This window comes from Vulpes lagopus, chromosome 14 (assembly GCF_018345385.1).
Source record: "Vulpes lagopus strain Blue_001 chromosome 14, ASM1834538v1, whole genome shotgun sequence".
Classification (NCBI taxonomy): Eukaryota; Metazoa; Chordata; class Mammalia; order Carnivora; family Canidae; genus Vulpes; species Vulpes lagopus.
The window spans coordinates 10,118,062-10,132,418 of record NC_054837.1 but is presented as its reverse complement, the minus strand read 5'-3'; the positions used below and the strand labels follow the sequence as shown (position 1 = coordinate 10,132,418).

At 48.6% G+C, this 14,357-nt stretch overlaps 1 protein-coding gene across 1 annotated transcript; it reads right to left on the bottom strand.

The window, feature by feature from the left end:
* Positions 1–1,266: 1,266 nt before the first annotated feature.
* Positions 1,267–12,971, bottom strand: LOC121475571 (immunoglobulin lambda-like polypeptide 5). Its single transcript, XM_041728936.1, has 3 exons — positions 12,772–12,971; positions 3,017–3,135; positions 1,267–1,675 (listed from the first exon to the last, which is right to left on the bottom strand). The coding sequence occupies exons 1-3, from the start codon at positions 12,969–12,971 to the stop codon at positions 1,356–1,358; spliced, it is 639 nt and encodes a 212-aa protein (XP_041584870.1). The 3' UTR covers positions 1,267–1,355.
* Positions 12,972–14,357: the final 1,386 nt, after the last annotated feature.

Sequence of the window (14,357 nt, the reverse complement as noted above, 5' to 3'; positions counted from 1 at the left end):
GGACACCAAGGCGGGCATCTGCTGATGTTTCTGTTGGTTCAATCTTATCCCAAGTGAGTGAGAAGCAGCGTGGGCTTCCCAGGGGTTCCCTGGCTGGAGAGCTGCTCTGGGGTGAGCCGTGGTGGGCCGCCCTGCCCGCTCCTTGCTCCCGCCGCCGCCCGCAGCAGGGCTCACTGAGGGCCTGGAAGGAAGGAGCGGGACGGGGGGCAGACAACCACCCTGGAGCTCGCCTTGTGACCCGGGCACGCTGTTGGAGCCTTAGCCGACCCGTCTGTGAAATGGGCGCCCAGCACCCACCCCGGCTCTGTTCAGGAGTCTGCGGCCCCGGCGGACCTGCTGGGACCCCCTGGCGGACGCACAGGCACGGGGCCCACGCTGGGAACTGGAGAGTCCGAGGGAGGGGCGCCCAGGTGGCCCTGCCGTGGAGCATCGGCCCTCGGCTCAGGGCGTGATCCTGGGTCCCGGGTCGAGTCCCACATCGGGCTCTCTGCTGGTCTGGGCACCACATGCGGTAAGGCACAGCCCTCAAGCAGCCCTCAGCCGGGGGTCGCCATCAACCTGGCTGTGGTCACCACCCACAGTGACACACCTGACCTACCCCCTCCAGCCCCCCAGAGTGCAGGGGAGGAGCGGGAGCCCAGGGTTCCCGAAGGGCTGAGGGTACTGGGACTGGGTCCTCTCTCCCCACTAGAGTCAGAAAGCAGCCAGGATCCCAGATGCCCAGAGGCCCCTGGAGGCCCATAGTGCCACAGAGAAAGTCCCCAGATGGACCTTGGTGTTCTCAGTGATGTCCAGGATTGAATGGAGCTAATTTTTTAAAAAAGATTTTATTTATTTATTCATAAGAGACACACACACAGAGAGAGAGAGAGAGATGGAGGGAGGCAGAAACACAAGCAGAGGGAGAAGCAGGCTCCATGCAGGGAGCCCGACGTGGGACTCGATCCTGGGTCTCCAGGATCAGGCCCTGGGCCGAAGGCGGAGCTAAACTGCTGGGCCACCTGGGCATCCCATTCTATCTTGGTTCTGCTGTTGGTATTTCCTGTTCTGGAATATTCTCGGGAAATTCTGGGTAAGAGTAAAACCACCCCTCAAAAAAATGTGACAATGCCTTCTGCAGACTCCTTTCCCACAGTGGGGAAAGAATCATGTTCACATTTGAGGATGGTTGAGTTCAGGACACTAAGTGTTGAACCCAAATGAGCAGAGAGCGCGATTTCTGATTGAAGGAAGGACACTTTATTGAGTGCTGCCTGGGTGCAGGGAGAAGGGCGGGATGACCCAGATGGGAGGCAAGATCCTCCTGGAGGTCCTGAGGCTCCGGGCCCCCTTAGGTGGGCGGGGGGCATCGGGACCTACAAGCACTCTGCGGGGGCCACCTTCTTCTCCACGGTGCTCCCCTCATGCGTGACCAGGCAGCTGAAGCTGCTGTGAGATTTCCACTTGTCAGGCGTCAGGCTCAGGTAGCTGCTGGCCGAGTACTTGTTGTTGCTCTGCTTGGAGGGCTTGGTGGTCTCCACGCCCTGGGTGATGGGGCTGCCGTCTGCCTTCCAGGCCACCGTCACGCCGCTGGGGTAGAAGTCGCTGATGAGGCACACCAGGGTGGCCTTGTCGGCGCCGAGCTCCCCCGAAAGTGGCAGGAAGAGCGTGACCGAGGGGGAGGCCTTGGGCTGACCTGTGAGGCCCAAGGAGAGGGCAAGAGCTGCAGGGAGAGTCCGGGTATTGGGCGCCCTTCCCCTGTTCACAGCCTCTGTGGCCGTTCCCACGGTGGCCACGCTTGGTCACCCAGGGGGCCCTCCTTTCCTCCCCAACCCTGAACAGCAGGCAGCCCCCGTGCTCCTGGCAGCCCTTCCAGGTCACCTCTCTCCAATGTGTGAGACGTGCATCTGCAGCCTCAGTTTCCTCCTCAGCCCAACATCTAGCCCCTGTTTTACCTCATTCTTCTGGATCCCGGTGTTTCCCCTATGACCTGGAGTCCCCTACCCAGCTTGTCAGGACCACCCCGGCAGCAGAAGGCATGTGTGGAGGCCTCCTGCCCGGTGGGCATGGAGCCCCTGTCCCCCTCAAAGGGGACTCTGACCCTGCCTCCTGGGAAGACTGAACACCCCAAGGCCCTGCCATCTTCCCTATCCCTCCTGCCTCGACCACAGAACCCTTCACCTCTGCTGCCCTCTTGGGGCTACTCCCCTCAGATGACAGGCACCGTGGCCCCACGGCCACCTGAGCACCTCTGATGACTTCTGACTTTAAGCGCAGCCGTGTAACTCTGAGCCCCCAGCCACTCCCCACTTTGTCATCTCCTGAATTTAAAATACCCTCTGAGGAAGGTGGGACACCTGGGGCCTGGGGGTATAGGGCACCAGGGACAGATAAGATTCTGACCCACGGGAACTGCTCCTTTTGACCAACATCCTGGGAGAGCTGTGCTTCTGGTCATCTTGTCCTGCATCACTCGTGTCTCTGTCCCTGTGTCCTCATAGCCTAGCAAAGGCCCTGAGCACTCAAGCCTAGAGCAAACCATATTGCCCTGTGTCTCTCCATGACCTCCTCTGAGGCAGGCCCCTCTGTGTGTCCAAAGGCTGAGGTCACAGTCCCAGCCATGACCCCATCCTCTCGTGTGGCCCTGGCCTGGGTGGACATCAAGCTCTCAGCCAAGACCCCAAGGGACTCTCTCTAAGGCTTCCCCAGTGCCCCTAGTCAGAACCAGCCTTAGACCCCACACAGGTGTCTGCCCTAGAAGGTAAGGAGTCCCCATTTTTGGATCACTACCCCCAGCCTAGGCCCCTGGAATCTGGACACATTCAACGATCAGAATCTAAAGGTAAATGCTTGTACCATTGGGGTCCTTCTTGCTGGTTTCCCTGAGACCACTCTACTTCCCCAGATCCCACAAATCTGCTAGGGATCAGTCCTTAAGGCTGGGAGGGCAGACAAGAAGGAGCCCCCAAATAAAAATAACTTTCCTGAGACAACAAAGGGGTGGGACAGGTTGAGAAACATGGTGAGAACCACTTACCTAGGACGGTGAGCTGGATTCCTTCACTGAACACAAACCAGGGTGACTGAGTTTCGGGCCAAAATCCACCGGGCCAGCACCTGGGGCCTGCCCCATGGGGGCCAGGCCAGAACAGAAACCTGTGATGGGCAGAGGATTGTAGCAGGTGGGGCTGGGCAACCAGGCTCATAGAGGATGAGCCCACAGCCCAGAGGTGTCCCCAGGCCCACTCATGTCTAGTATGTTTCTCCCTTTCCCAAGGCTACCATGGTTACCTCTTATTCCTCAGTGGTGACAGTGACACTGCATGGAGTAGGTGTTCAGTAAATCCCTTGGTGCCTCATCCTGTCATGTGGTGTGGCACAGCAAGTCCTTAACTGGCTCAGACCTTCTTGATGTCTCCTTATTTAGGGCTTCTGAAGATCCCTCTCCTACAATGTCCCATGGTCCAGCCAGGTGGCTTCCTCCCTGGACGTACTGGTCTGGGACTGGGTCATTCCTAACTCATAGTGCTTTCGTGTGAAGACCTCCCACTTGTTCTCTACACATCAAGACACAGTTCAGTCCTACCTCTTTGATGAAGTTTCCTTTGATCTCTCAGACCACTGTTTTTCTGTCCACCTGCCTATCCAACTGTCCATGTGTTCATCCATCCATCCACCCACCCACCCGTCTATCCATCCAACAGTAGCTCCAGACACTGTTTCACATGTTGGCACATGGCGGGCCTCCCTGGTTTGCATCTCCATCTCTCTCTGAAAGTTCTCAGATCAGAGCCAACAGGGTCCTCTTCCTAGGCAATTCCCCAGTTCCTGTTGTACATTATGTCTTTACAGGATGCAACATAGAGTCAGCTTCTCTTTTTAATGACTCTCTTCCTGTTGGCATCTGAGACCCTCCATTATCCTCCTCTGACTTCCCTTTCACCCCTGCCCATGCATGGCAGCTGACTCCCAGACTCGCACCCTGGATCCTTCTTTGCCATCTTCCTACATTGTGAATTCCCACCCCTGCCCATTTGGTGAGGTTCGAGTCTATTTCAGCTCCAAACCTGCTCCTTGGCTCTCCCTAAATTGCCTGTTGACCATTTCCAGTTGCGTGTCCAACAGGAATCTCAAATTCACCATGTCCAAATTAGACTGACCACCTTTCCCCCAATCCAGCTCTTTTCCTTATCATATTTTGTCACACGTGACCGTGAGTGCTCTCACTATCCAACCCTCAGTCCAGATCTATAGATTCAATGCATCCCAAAGTCCCAGCAAAGTATTTTGTGGATATTGGCAAACTGATTCTAAAGTTTATATAGAGGAGCAAAGAACTCAGAATAGCTAACACAATATTGAAAGGAAAGAACAAAGTTGGAGGAATGACACTACAAGGCTTCAAAACTTACTACAAAGCTACAATAATCAAGACAGTATGGTATCAGCATAAATACAGACCAATGGAATAGAAAAGAGAGCCCAGAAATAAATTCTTACACATATAATCAAATGATTTTTGACAAGGGTGCCAAGACCATTCAGTGGGGAAAGGAGAGTCTTTTCAACAAATGGTGCTGGGAAATGTGGATATTCATATGCAGAAGAATGAAGTTGGGCTCTTACCTAGCATCATATACAAAAGTTAATTCAAAATGGATGTAAGATGTAAATATAAGAGTTAAAATGATGAAACTCTTAGAAGAAACATAGGACAAAAGCTTTAAAACTGGGGCACCTGGGTGACTCATTTAAGTGTCTGCTTTCGGCTCAGTTCATGATCTCAGAATCCTGGGATCAAGCCCCACATCCAGCTCCTGATTGGCAGGAAGCCTGGTTCTCCCTCTCTCTTTGCCTGCAGCTCTCCCTGCTTGTGCGCTTTCTTTCTCTCTCTCTCTCTCTCTCTTAAATAAATAAATAAATAAATAAGCTTTATAACTTTGGATTGATAATGATTTCTTGGATATGAGGCTGAAGGCACAGGCAACAAAAGAAAAACTAGACAAGATGGATTTCATGAAAATTTCAAAATGTTGTATATCAAGAAGATGCTATCCACAGGGTAAAAAGGCAACCCACAGAATGAAAAAAAAAATTTGTGAATTACGCATGTAATAAAAGGTTAATATCTAGAGTATATATAAGCTCCTAAACTCAACAACAACAAAAAAAACCCAAACAATCCAATTCAAAGAGGGGTGCCTGGGTGGCTTAGTTGGTTAAGCATCTGCCTTTAGCTCAGGACACAATCCCAGAGTCTTGGGATCAAGCCAAGCATTAGGCAGAGCAGGGAGCCTAATTCTCCCTCTCCCCTCTGCCTGACACCTCCCCTTGTTTGTTCTCTCTCTCCCTGTCAAATAAATAAATAAATAAATAATCTTTTAAAAAATGGGCAAATGACTTGAACAGGCATTTTTCTAAAGAAGTATACTAAAGAAGATATACAAATGGCCAATAAGCACATGAAAGATGCTCAATATTACTAATCATTAAGTAAATGCGAATTAAGACCATTAAGGTACCATGGGATACCACTTCCCACTCATCAGGATGGCTACCATTAAAAAAAAAACAAACTAGAAAACAAGTATTGGTAAGGATGTGAGGAAATTGGAACCCTTGTGTACTGTTGGTTCACAAATACCACATGATTCCACTTACATGGGGTATTTACAGGAGTCAAAGTCATAAAAACAGGAAGTAGAATGGTGTTTTCCAGGGCTTGGGAGAGAAGAGAATGGGGACAATGGATAGCAACCCAAAGCTGTATGAAGAATAAAGAACACTGATAAGAGCAACTAAATGGATATATATAAAATCCAGTATTGTTATATTTTTGGGTTTTATTTTTTATATTTATTTATTTATTTTTTAATATTTTATTTATTTATTCATGAGAGACACACACAGAGAGAGAGAGAGGCAGAGACACAGGCAGAGGGAGAAGCAGGCTCCATGCCAGGAGCCCGATGTGGGACTTGATTGCAGGACTCTGAGATCACGCCCTGAGCCAAAGGCAGACGCTCAACCGCTGAGCCACCCAGGCGTCCCTATTTTTGGGTTTTAACTACTTTTCCCCCATGTGACTTGAAAGACATATGCATACAACAATTATAAAATCTATGTTAATAGACACACAATGAAATAGCATTTGTAACAATAACAAGGTAAAGAGGGAGGAACAGAGAGGTATGGAAGCACAGTGTTTACATATTATCAACATAAAGTTGATTAATTCAAACTAGTTTGTTGTTATAGGCTGAACTGAATGCCCCCAAATGCATATGTTGAAGTCCTAATATATTCATAAGTTGAAGTCACAATATGACTATTTGGATATAGAGTTTTAAAGAGGTAATTAACTTAAAATAAGCTTATAAGAGTGAGCCCTAATTCAACATAACTGGTATCCTTATAAGAAGAGGTGACTGGGACACAGATACATACTGAGGGATGATCATGTGAAGACACAAGGAGAAGGTGGCCATCCACAAGAAAGAAACCCAAGTGAGACCTTAATAACAGGCTTCTAGCTTCCATAATTGTGAAAAAATGAATTTCTGTTGTTTAAACCTGCCAGGCTGTGGCTATTGATTATAGCAGCCCTAGCAAACTAACACAGTTGTTATAAATTGAAGGTGTTAGTTGTAGTCTCCAAGGTAGCCACTTGGAAAATACCAAAAGCATATACCAGAAAGGAAATGACAAGGGAATAAAAAATTGATTAAAAAAAGAAGGCTGTAACAGGAAAATTGAGAAAAAAAAGATGTCAGACAGAAAACACATAGCAAAATGGCAAAAGTCAGTCTTTCAATATTAGTAATTACATGTAAAGGATTAAACTCCAATTAAAAGGCAGAACCTGTCAAAATGGATAAAAAGAATTCTACAAGATCCAACTATATGTTGTCTGCAGGAGAGTCACTTTCAATCCAAAGGTATATAAAGATTGAAAGGGAAAGGATGGAAAAAGAGATTCCATGCAGATAGATAGCAACCAAAAAAGAGCTGGGTGGCTCTACTAATATGAGACAAAATAGATTTTCAGTGAAAAATTATTACCAGAGTCCAAAAAAAATTATGTATTGATGAAAGGGTTAATCCATCAAGAATATATAGCAATCATAAATGGAAAGAGCCTAACAACAGTCTTAAGATATGTAAGCAAACATTGGCAGAATTGGAGGGAGAGAGAAGTCCTAATATAATATTTGGAGACTTCAATACCCCACTTTCAATAATATGTGGAAAAATTACACCAAAGCTCAATGAGGAAATAGAGGACTTAATTTTTTAATATTTTATTTTGCTCATAATAACACTATAAAACAAGTAGACCTAACAGGCATATATAGGATACTCCACCCAACGACAGCAGAAAAAAAATTCTTTTCAAGAGCCCATGAAACATTCTTCAAGACAGACCATTTGTTAAGTCACAAAACAAGGCTCCAGGCACCTGGCTGGCTCAGTCCATGGGGCATGCGACTCTTGGTCTTGGGGTTGTGAGCTCGAGCCCCATGCTGGGTGCAGAGATTACTTTTTAAAAAATCTTATTTAAAAAGTCACAAAACAAGGCTCAAATTAAAATATACTGAAATTTTGCAATTTTCTCTGACCATGTGGGATGAAACTACCAGTCAACAACAGGAGGAAGACTGGAAAATTAAACAATATGTAGAAATTAAACAATACAGTCTTAAGTCATCAATGGATCAAAGAAGAAACTACTGGTGAAATGAAAAGATACTTTGAGATGAATGAAAATGAAAACGTAGCACACTGAAACCTATGGATTCAGTGACACAGGTGCTCTAAGGAAAAGTTATAACTATAAAAATGCTTCTATTAAAAAAGAAGAAAGATTTCAAACCCATAACTGAACTCTAAGGAAATAGAAAATGAACAAGTTAATTCCAAAGCTAGCAGAAGGAAGGAAATAATAGTAATTAGGGTAGAAATAAATGAATTAGAGATAGGGAGAACCAGTAAACCCAAAAACTGATTCTGTGAAATTTAGCAGCTTCGAGAAACCATTACCAGACCGACAAAATACAAAACAGAGAGAGAAGATTCAAATTACTAAAGTCAGGACTGAAAGTTGGGACATTACTACACACCATGTAAAAATGAAAAGGATTGTAAGGAAATAACATGAACAACTGAATACCAACAAATCAGATAACCTAGATGAACAAATTCCCAGAAAGACACAAACAACCCAAACTGACTAAAAAAAAAAAAAAAGAAAGAAAGAAAGAAAAAAAAAAGAAAACCTGAATAGGCCTATAACAACTAAAGAGATTAAAATGATAATCAAAATCCATTCCCACAAAGAAAAGTCCAGGACCAGATGGCTTCACCAGAAAACCAAATATTTTTTTGTATGCCTATAGGTATGTGCCAAATAGTTACCTACTTACTTATTTATTTATTGAGCCTGCACATGAGCAGGAGGAGGGTCAGAGGGAAAGGGAGAGAGAGAGAATCTTTTTTTTTTTTTTTTAGATTTTATTTATTTATTCATAAGAGACACAGAGAGAGACAGAGACAGAGACACAGGCAGAGGGAGAAGCAGTCTCCATGCAGGGAGCCTGACATGGGACTCGATCCCAGGACTCCAGGATCATGCCCTGGGCCAAAGGCAGAGCTAAAACTCTGAGCCATCCAGGGATTCCCAAGAGAGAATCTCAAGCCGACTCTGTGCTAAGCCCCCAGCCTGACATGGAGCTTGATCCCATGACCCTGAGATCATGACCTGAGCTGAAACTAAGAGTCAAATGCTTAACCAACTGAGCTGCCTAGGCACCCCTAAACTAAATATTTAGAGAAAATTTAACACCAATCCTTCACAAGTTCTTCCGAAAAATGGAAAAGAAAGGAACACACCCTAGCTCATTCTTTGAGGGCCAGAATTACCCTGATATCAAAGGCAAACAGAGACATCATAAGAAAACTACAAACTACTAACCCTTATGAATACAAATGCAAAAATGCTCAACAAAACACTAGAAAAGTGAATCCAACAGCATATTAAAAGAATCACACAGTAAGAGGGATTTATCCCAGGAATGCAAGGGTGGTTCAACTTAAGAAAATCAATAATAGAAGGAGGGATGATAGCCACGTGACCATCTCAATCGATGCAGAAAAATATTTGACAAAATCCAGCACAATCTCATGACAAAAAAACTTTAAAAACATGGAGTAGAAGGGAACTTCTTCCACTTTATAAAGACCATCTATGAAAACTCCACAGTGAACAGCATATTCAGGCAGGAATATTCACTGGCGGAATGTGGAACGATTTCCCCTCAAGGTCAGGAACAAGACATGGGTGCCTATTTTTGCCTCTTCCATTCAACACCGTACTGGTGAAAGGCTAAACAAAATATCACACTTCGAAGCATGGAACCTTCTCAGCAACGGGAGGGAACAAGCTACTGATAAACGGGATAACCTGGGCGAATTGCAAAGGTGTTATGTTGAACTAAAGAAGGCAGATTCAAAAGATTCTGTTCACCCAGAAAATTATGCTGGCTGAAGAACTCTAAACACCAAATGTCACGCACGATATAATCCCATTTATAGACCAATCTTGAAATGACAAAATTAGAAATGAAGATCAAATTAGTCGTCGCCAGGTGGTAAGGAAGGGGCCTGGAAAGGAGGGAAGTGGGGGTGGCATGACCGGGGCAAGACGAGGAATCTGCGGTGGGGGAAGTGTTCTGTACCATAACAATTTCGAAGTCAGTGTCCTGGTTGTGATATTTTATCATAGTTTTACAAGACATTACCATTGGGGGAAACCAGGTGAAGGGCATGGGTGACTTTTTTTTTTTTTTTTTTAAGATTTTATTTATTTGAGCAACACAGAGAGGAGAGAGAGAGAGGCAGAGACACAGGCAGAGGGAGAAGCAGGCTCCATGCAGGGAGCCCAACGTGGGACTCGATCCCGGGTCTCCAGGATCACACCCTGGGCTGAAGGCGGCGCTAAACCCCTGAGCCACCCAGGTTGCCCCACAGGTGACTTTTAATTACATGTGAATCTACAGTGATTTCAAAATAAGGGGCGCCTGGGGGATTCAGTCTGTTAAGCATCTGCCTTCAGTTCAGGTCATGATCTCAGGGTCCCAGGATTGAGCCCCGCATGGGGCTCCCTGCTCAGTGGGGAGTCTGCTTCTCCTTCTCCCTCTCCTTCTGTCTGCCACTCCCCCCCACTTGTGAGCACACACTCTCTCAAATTTAAAAAAAAAAATCTTAAAAAAAAAACCCAAAAAGTTTAACTTCCTAAAAGGTTACACACCGCACTATTCCATTTATATGATATTCTGGAAAAGGCAAAAGTATAGGGCAGGGAGATCAATGGTTGCCATGATTGGGGCAGAGAAGGGGAATAATTACAAAAGGGACACAGTAACTGGTGTGGGGATGGAAAGATTCTCTATCTTGATTGTGGTGATAGTTACATGAGTCAACGACTTTATTAAAATTTATACAACTACTATACTAAAAGAGGGACTTTTATTCTGAATAAATTCAAGTAAAATAAAAATAGAAATCTTTATTAGTTATTACAGTCACCAAATATATATATATATATGTAAAATGAGTTTATTATTCCCTTCCATGGATATATCATAGTTTATTTCACCTTCTCTTATTGTGGGACATTGAGGGTGTTTCCCACATTTTCCTCTGAACACAAAATGTTTAGCTCAAGTGCTGATTATTTGGAGATAAATTTCTAGAAGTGGAATTCCTTGGTTAAAAGGAAGGCAGATTTTTATGAATTTTTTAAAAGATTTTTATTTATTTATTCATGAAAGAGAGAGAGAGAGGCAGAGACACAGGCAGAGGGAGAAGCAGGCCCCATGCAGGGAGCCCGATGTAGGGAGCCCGATGCAGGAGTCGATCCCGGGTCTCCAGGATCACGCCCTGGGCCGAAGGCAGGTGCTAAACCGCTGAGCCACCCAGGGACCCCCCTAGATTTTTATGAATCTTGACAGATGGTGTTATTTGTTCCAAGAATTTCGCCTCACACTGACCATCCATGAGAGTGCCCGGTCCTTCTCCATCAACCCATCATCATGGTACCATGACCTTGAATTCACTTGCCACTTTCACAGGTGATCTTGGTCGCTGTGTGGACAGACCCCTCTCTGCAGCTTTAATCCTCCATCAAAAAATCCGAAGCCATTTTCCCAAGATGCAATTCTGACTCTGAGAGTCCCTTACTTAAGTCCCTCAAGCACCTGGGGCACTGGGGCGGGTGGGGGGGGGCACAGGTGCAGAAAGCCTCCGCGGTCTGCTGCCCCCTCCCCATCCCGGCCCCAATCCCTGCTGCACCTGTGCCCCTCACTCTCCACGCAGACTCCTGCTCCCTGTGCCCGGAGACACCCCATCACCGGCCAGCACCCCTCTATCTGTAAGACCAGCTTGGTCATGTCCCCCGCCCCCGCACCTTGCTGCTCCAGAAAGGGTCTTAGGGTCTGTCCTCAAGACTGCTCTGACCCCCGTGGTTCATGCCCACCCTCTCTACACCCACTGGTCCTGTGTGTGTGTGGGGGGGGGGGACGGGAGAGCAGGGCCTCAGCGGGGCAGAGAAGCAGTGAGAATAGGGACGCGCATTAAGTGGCAACAGCTCCATGCGTGGGGCAAAAGCCAATTTTTCCTGCCATCGGCGGGTGCTGGAAACAGTACAAGCTGACAACAGCGATGCTGGTAGCTGGATGGCCAGGCTGGCTGGGGTCGGCCCTCCCATCGCCCGCAGCGCCCGCACCCCGGCCCCTCCTTAATGCTCCTCTCACAGATGCAGTTCCCTGCTGCCACTCACGTGACTGTTTTTTTTTTCTTTTTAAAGACTTTATTTGTTTATTTATGAGACACACAGAGAGAGGCAGAGGCAGAGGGAGAAACAGGCTCCATGAAGGGAGCCCCATTCGGGACTCGATCCCAGGACCCCGAGGTCACGACCTGAGCCGAAGGCAGGCGCTCAGCCGCTGAGCCACCGGGGCGCCCGGTGATCGGTTTCCTGAGTGGTTTTTCCTTCCTTGTTTTCACAAACGATAACATTCTCCGGGCTTCGCCTGGGCACCAGCCCGTCTTGGGAGGCCGGAGGGCACAGCCCCTTGCGGCCTCTCTTTGTTCCAAGACCTCAGCTCCTGATCCTCAGCTCTCAGGACCTCTATCCTCATCTCTAACACGGGGACCATGGGGCGCTGAGGGAGGTCCCGCCCCTACAGTGATTGGCTGTCCTTATTATCATAAGGGGACCCAGATGTCCAGGGACTTCACAGAGAGGAGCGGGCTGGGGTCACCCAGCCAGTGGGGACAGACGGTGGTCGCCTAGACCCTCACAGGAGCCTCTCCCACAGAGGCGCTTGCACCCTGGGTGGGCTCAGTCATAGGAAGAGGCCTTGGCTGGGGGTCCCAGGACCCTGGGACAGCAGGGAAGTCCCCCCCCAGCTGGAGCCTGCACTCTCAGCTCCGGGGAGGAAGCAGCGGGGCCCAGGGCGAGCTCCGCACCCACAACCCACCCTCACCTCATCCTGCCCCTGCCTCCTGTTTCTTCCCTCCCGGGGGGCCAGCCTGAGGAGTGAGGTGCTAGGCCTGGGTGCCAAAAAACTCAGTAATCGCGATAAATAGCATTTTAATACAATACTGCAAAAACTTAACCCAAACCGATGCACCCTGGACAAAATGTCAGCGCTTTGAAGGAAGCCAGTGTCTGTCCTGGCTGCCCCTCCTCGCTGCCAGCCTCCCCCACTCCCCTGGGCCTCGGTCCCTTACCTGTCCCACAGGCTCCGAGAGCTGCTTCCTCCTGGGGCTCTAGGGCCTGGGGCGCTGCCCGGTGGCACTGCTGTCGTGGAGGGCAGCCGGCCGTGGGCACCCACAGCCAGGCCCAGCAGCAGCAGGGGCCAGCTGGGCTTGGGACCCGGGCTCTGCCCCCAGGGCGTCTGAGCGCCCACCTGACCTGTCCCCGGCCTCATCCGCCCTCGGGGGCTCAGGACCCGCAGGCTTGCGCCCCCTGGAAGAGTCAGTAGGGACGCTGGGCCTTCTTGCCGGCAGTGGCTCCCCCAGTGTCCCCTGGCCTAAGTGGCCCCTCTGCAAGGGTGCCCCCTCTCTCCAAGGCTGTCACTCCTGGAGGCCCTCCCAGCGGGCCATTGGCCAACTGCCCTGCGGTGGTCGGCATCCAGGGCTCAACCGTCTCTCCCCACAGCTGCAAGCCTGGTCTTGCCCCTGGGGCCCCGGGTGGGCACACCTGCTCCTGCCTTCCTTCTCGGGGTGTGTGGAGCATCTCCCCTGGGACGGGAGAGGCCATGGAGGGCAGTGAAATGCCAGTGGAGCAGAAGCCGCCTGCGTTTAGTGGGCTGGGGCTGGGGCTGGGGCTGGGGCTTCCACCAGCCTGGGGCAGAGGCGGTGACAGGAGAGGAAACAGGTTTAGTTTAGCAGGAAGCCAATGTTCAAGTTCAGGAATCATGATACAATTGTAAAAATAGTGTTTAATGCACCATGTTCAGTATGTCAGGGGTGTCATCTCTCTCTCTCTGTCTCTCTCTCACACACACACACACTCACACACACACTCACCCTCATAGGTTTTATCCGGAGGTCATGATCATGAGCATAGTGTTGGCACAATGCACAATCATGGCTTCCATGAGTCCCCTTTCCCTCTCCCCCAAATGCCCATGAACTGTCTGCCCAGGAACCTCATGCTTTGGTGTGGGCAGTGGCGGTGCAGGGGGGATGGGCACCTGCATGGGATGACGAGGGCCTGGCTCTGTGGGGTGATGCTGCTGGTAGCAAGGCTGCTCTGCTCACTTTCAGGCCCATGGTGAGGTCCAAGTTGGGAGATGACGGATGTGAAAGTGCTTTTTTGTCCACGTTTTTAAAAAAAATCGTGGTAAAATACACATAAAATGACATTTGCATCTTAGCCATTTCAGAGGTGTTAAGCACATTCACACTATTGTGCAAACCTCACCAGCATCCCCCTCCAGAACTTGTTCATCTTCCCAGACTTGTCCCCTTGAAACACTGTAACTCCCCATTCCTCCTCCCCCAGCTCCTGGCACCCCCTTCCTTCCTCCTGGCTCAGTGAATCTGACTACTCTAGGAACCTCATATATGTGGAATCATATAGCATTTGTCCTTTGAACATGCTTTTTACAGATTTTATTTCATTTCTTTATTTTTTGGGGTTGGAGGGGCAGAGAGAGAGAGAGAGAATCTGAAGCAGACTCCCTGCTGAATGTGGAACCTGACATGGGGCTCGATCTCATCACCAGGGAATCATGACCTGAGCCGAAGCCAAAAGTCCAGCACTTAACCAATGGAGCCACCCAGGGGCCCCTGAATGTGCTCTTGAAATG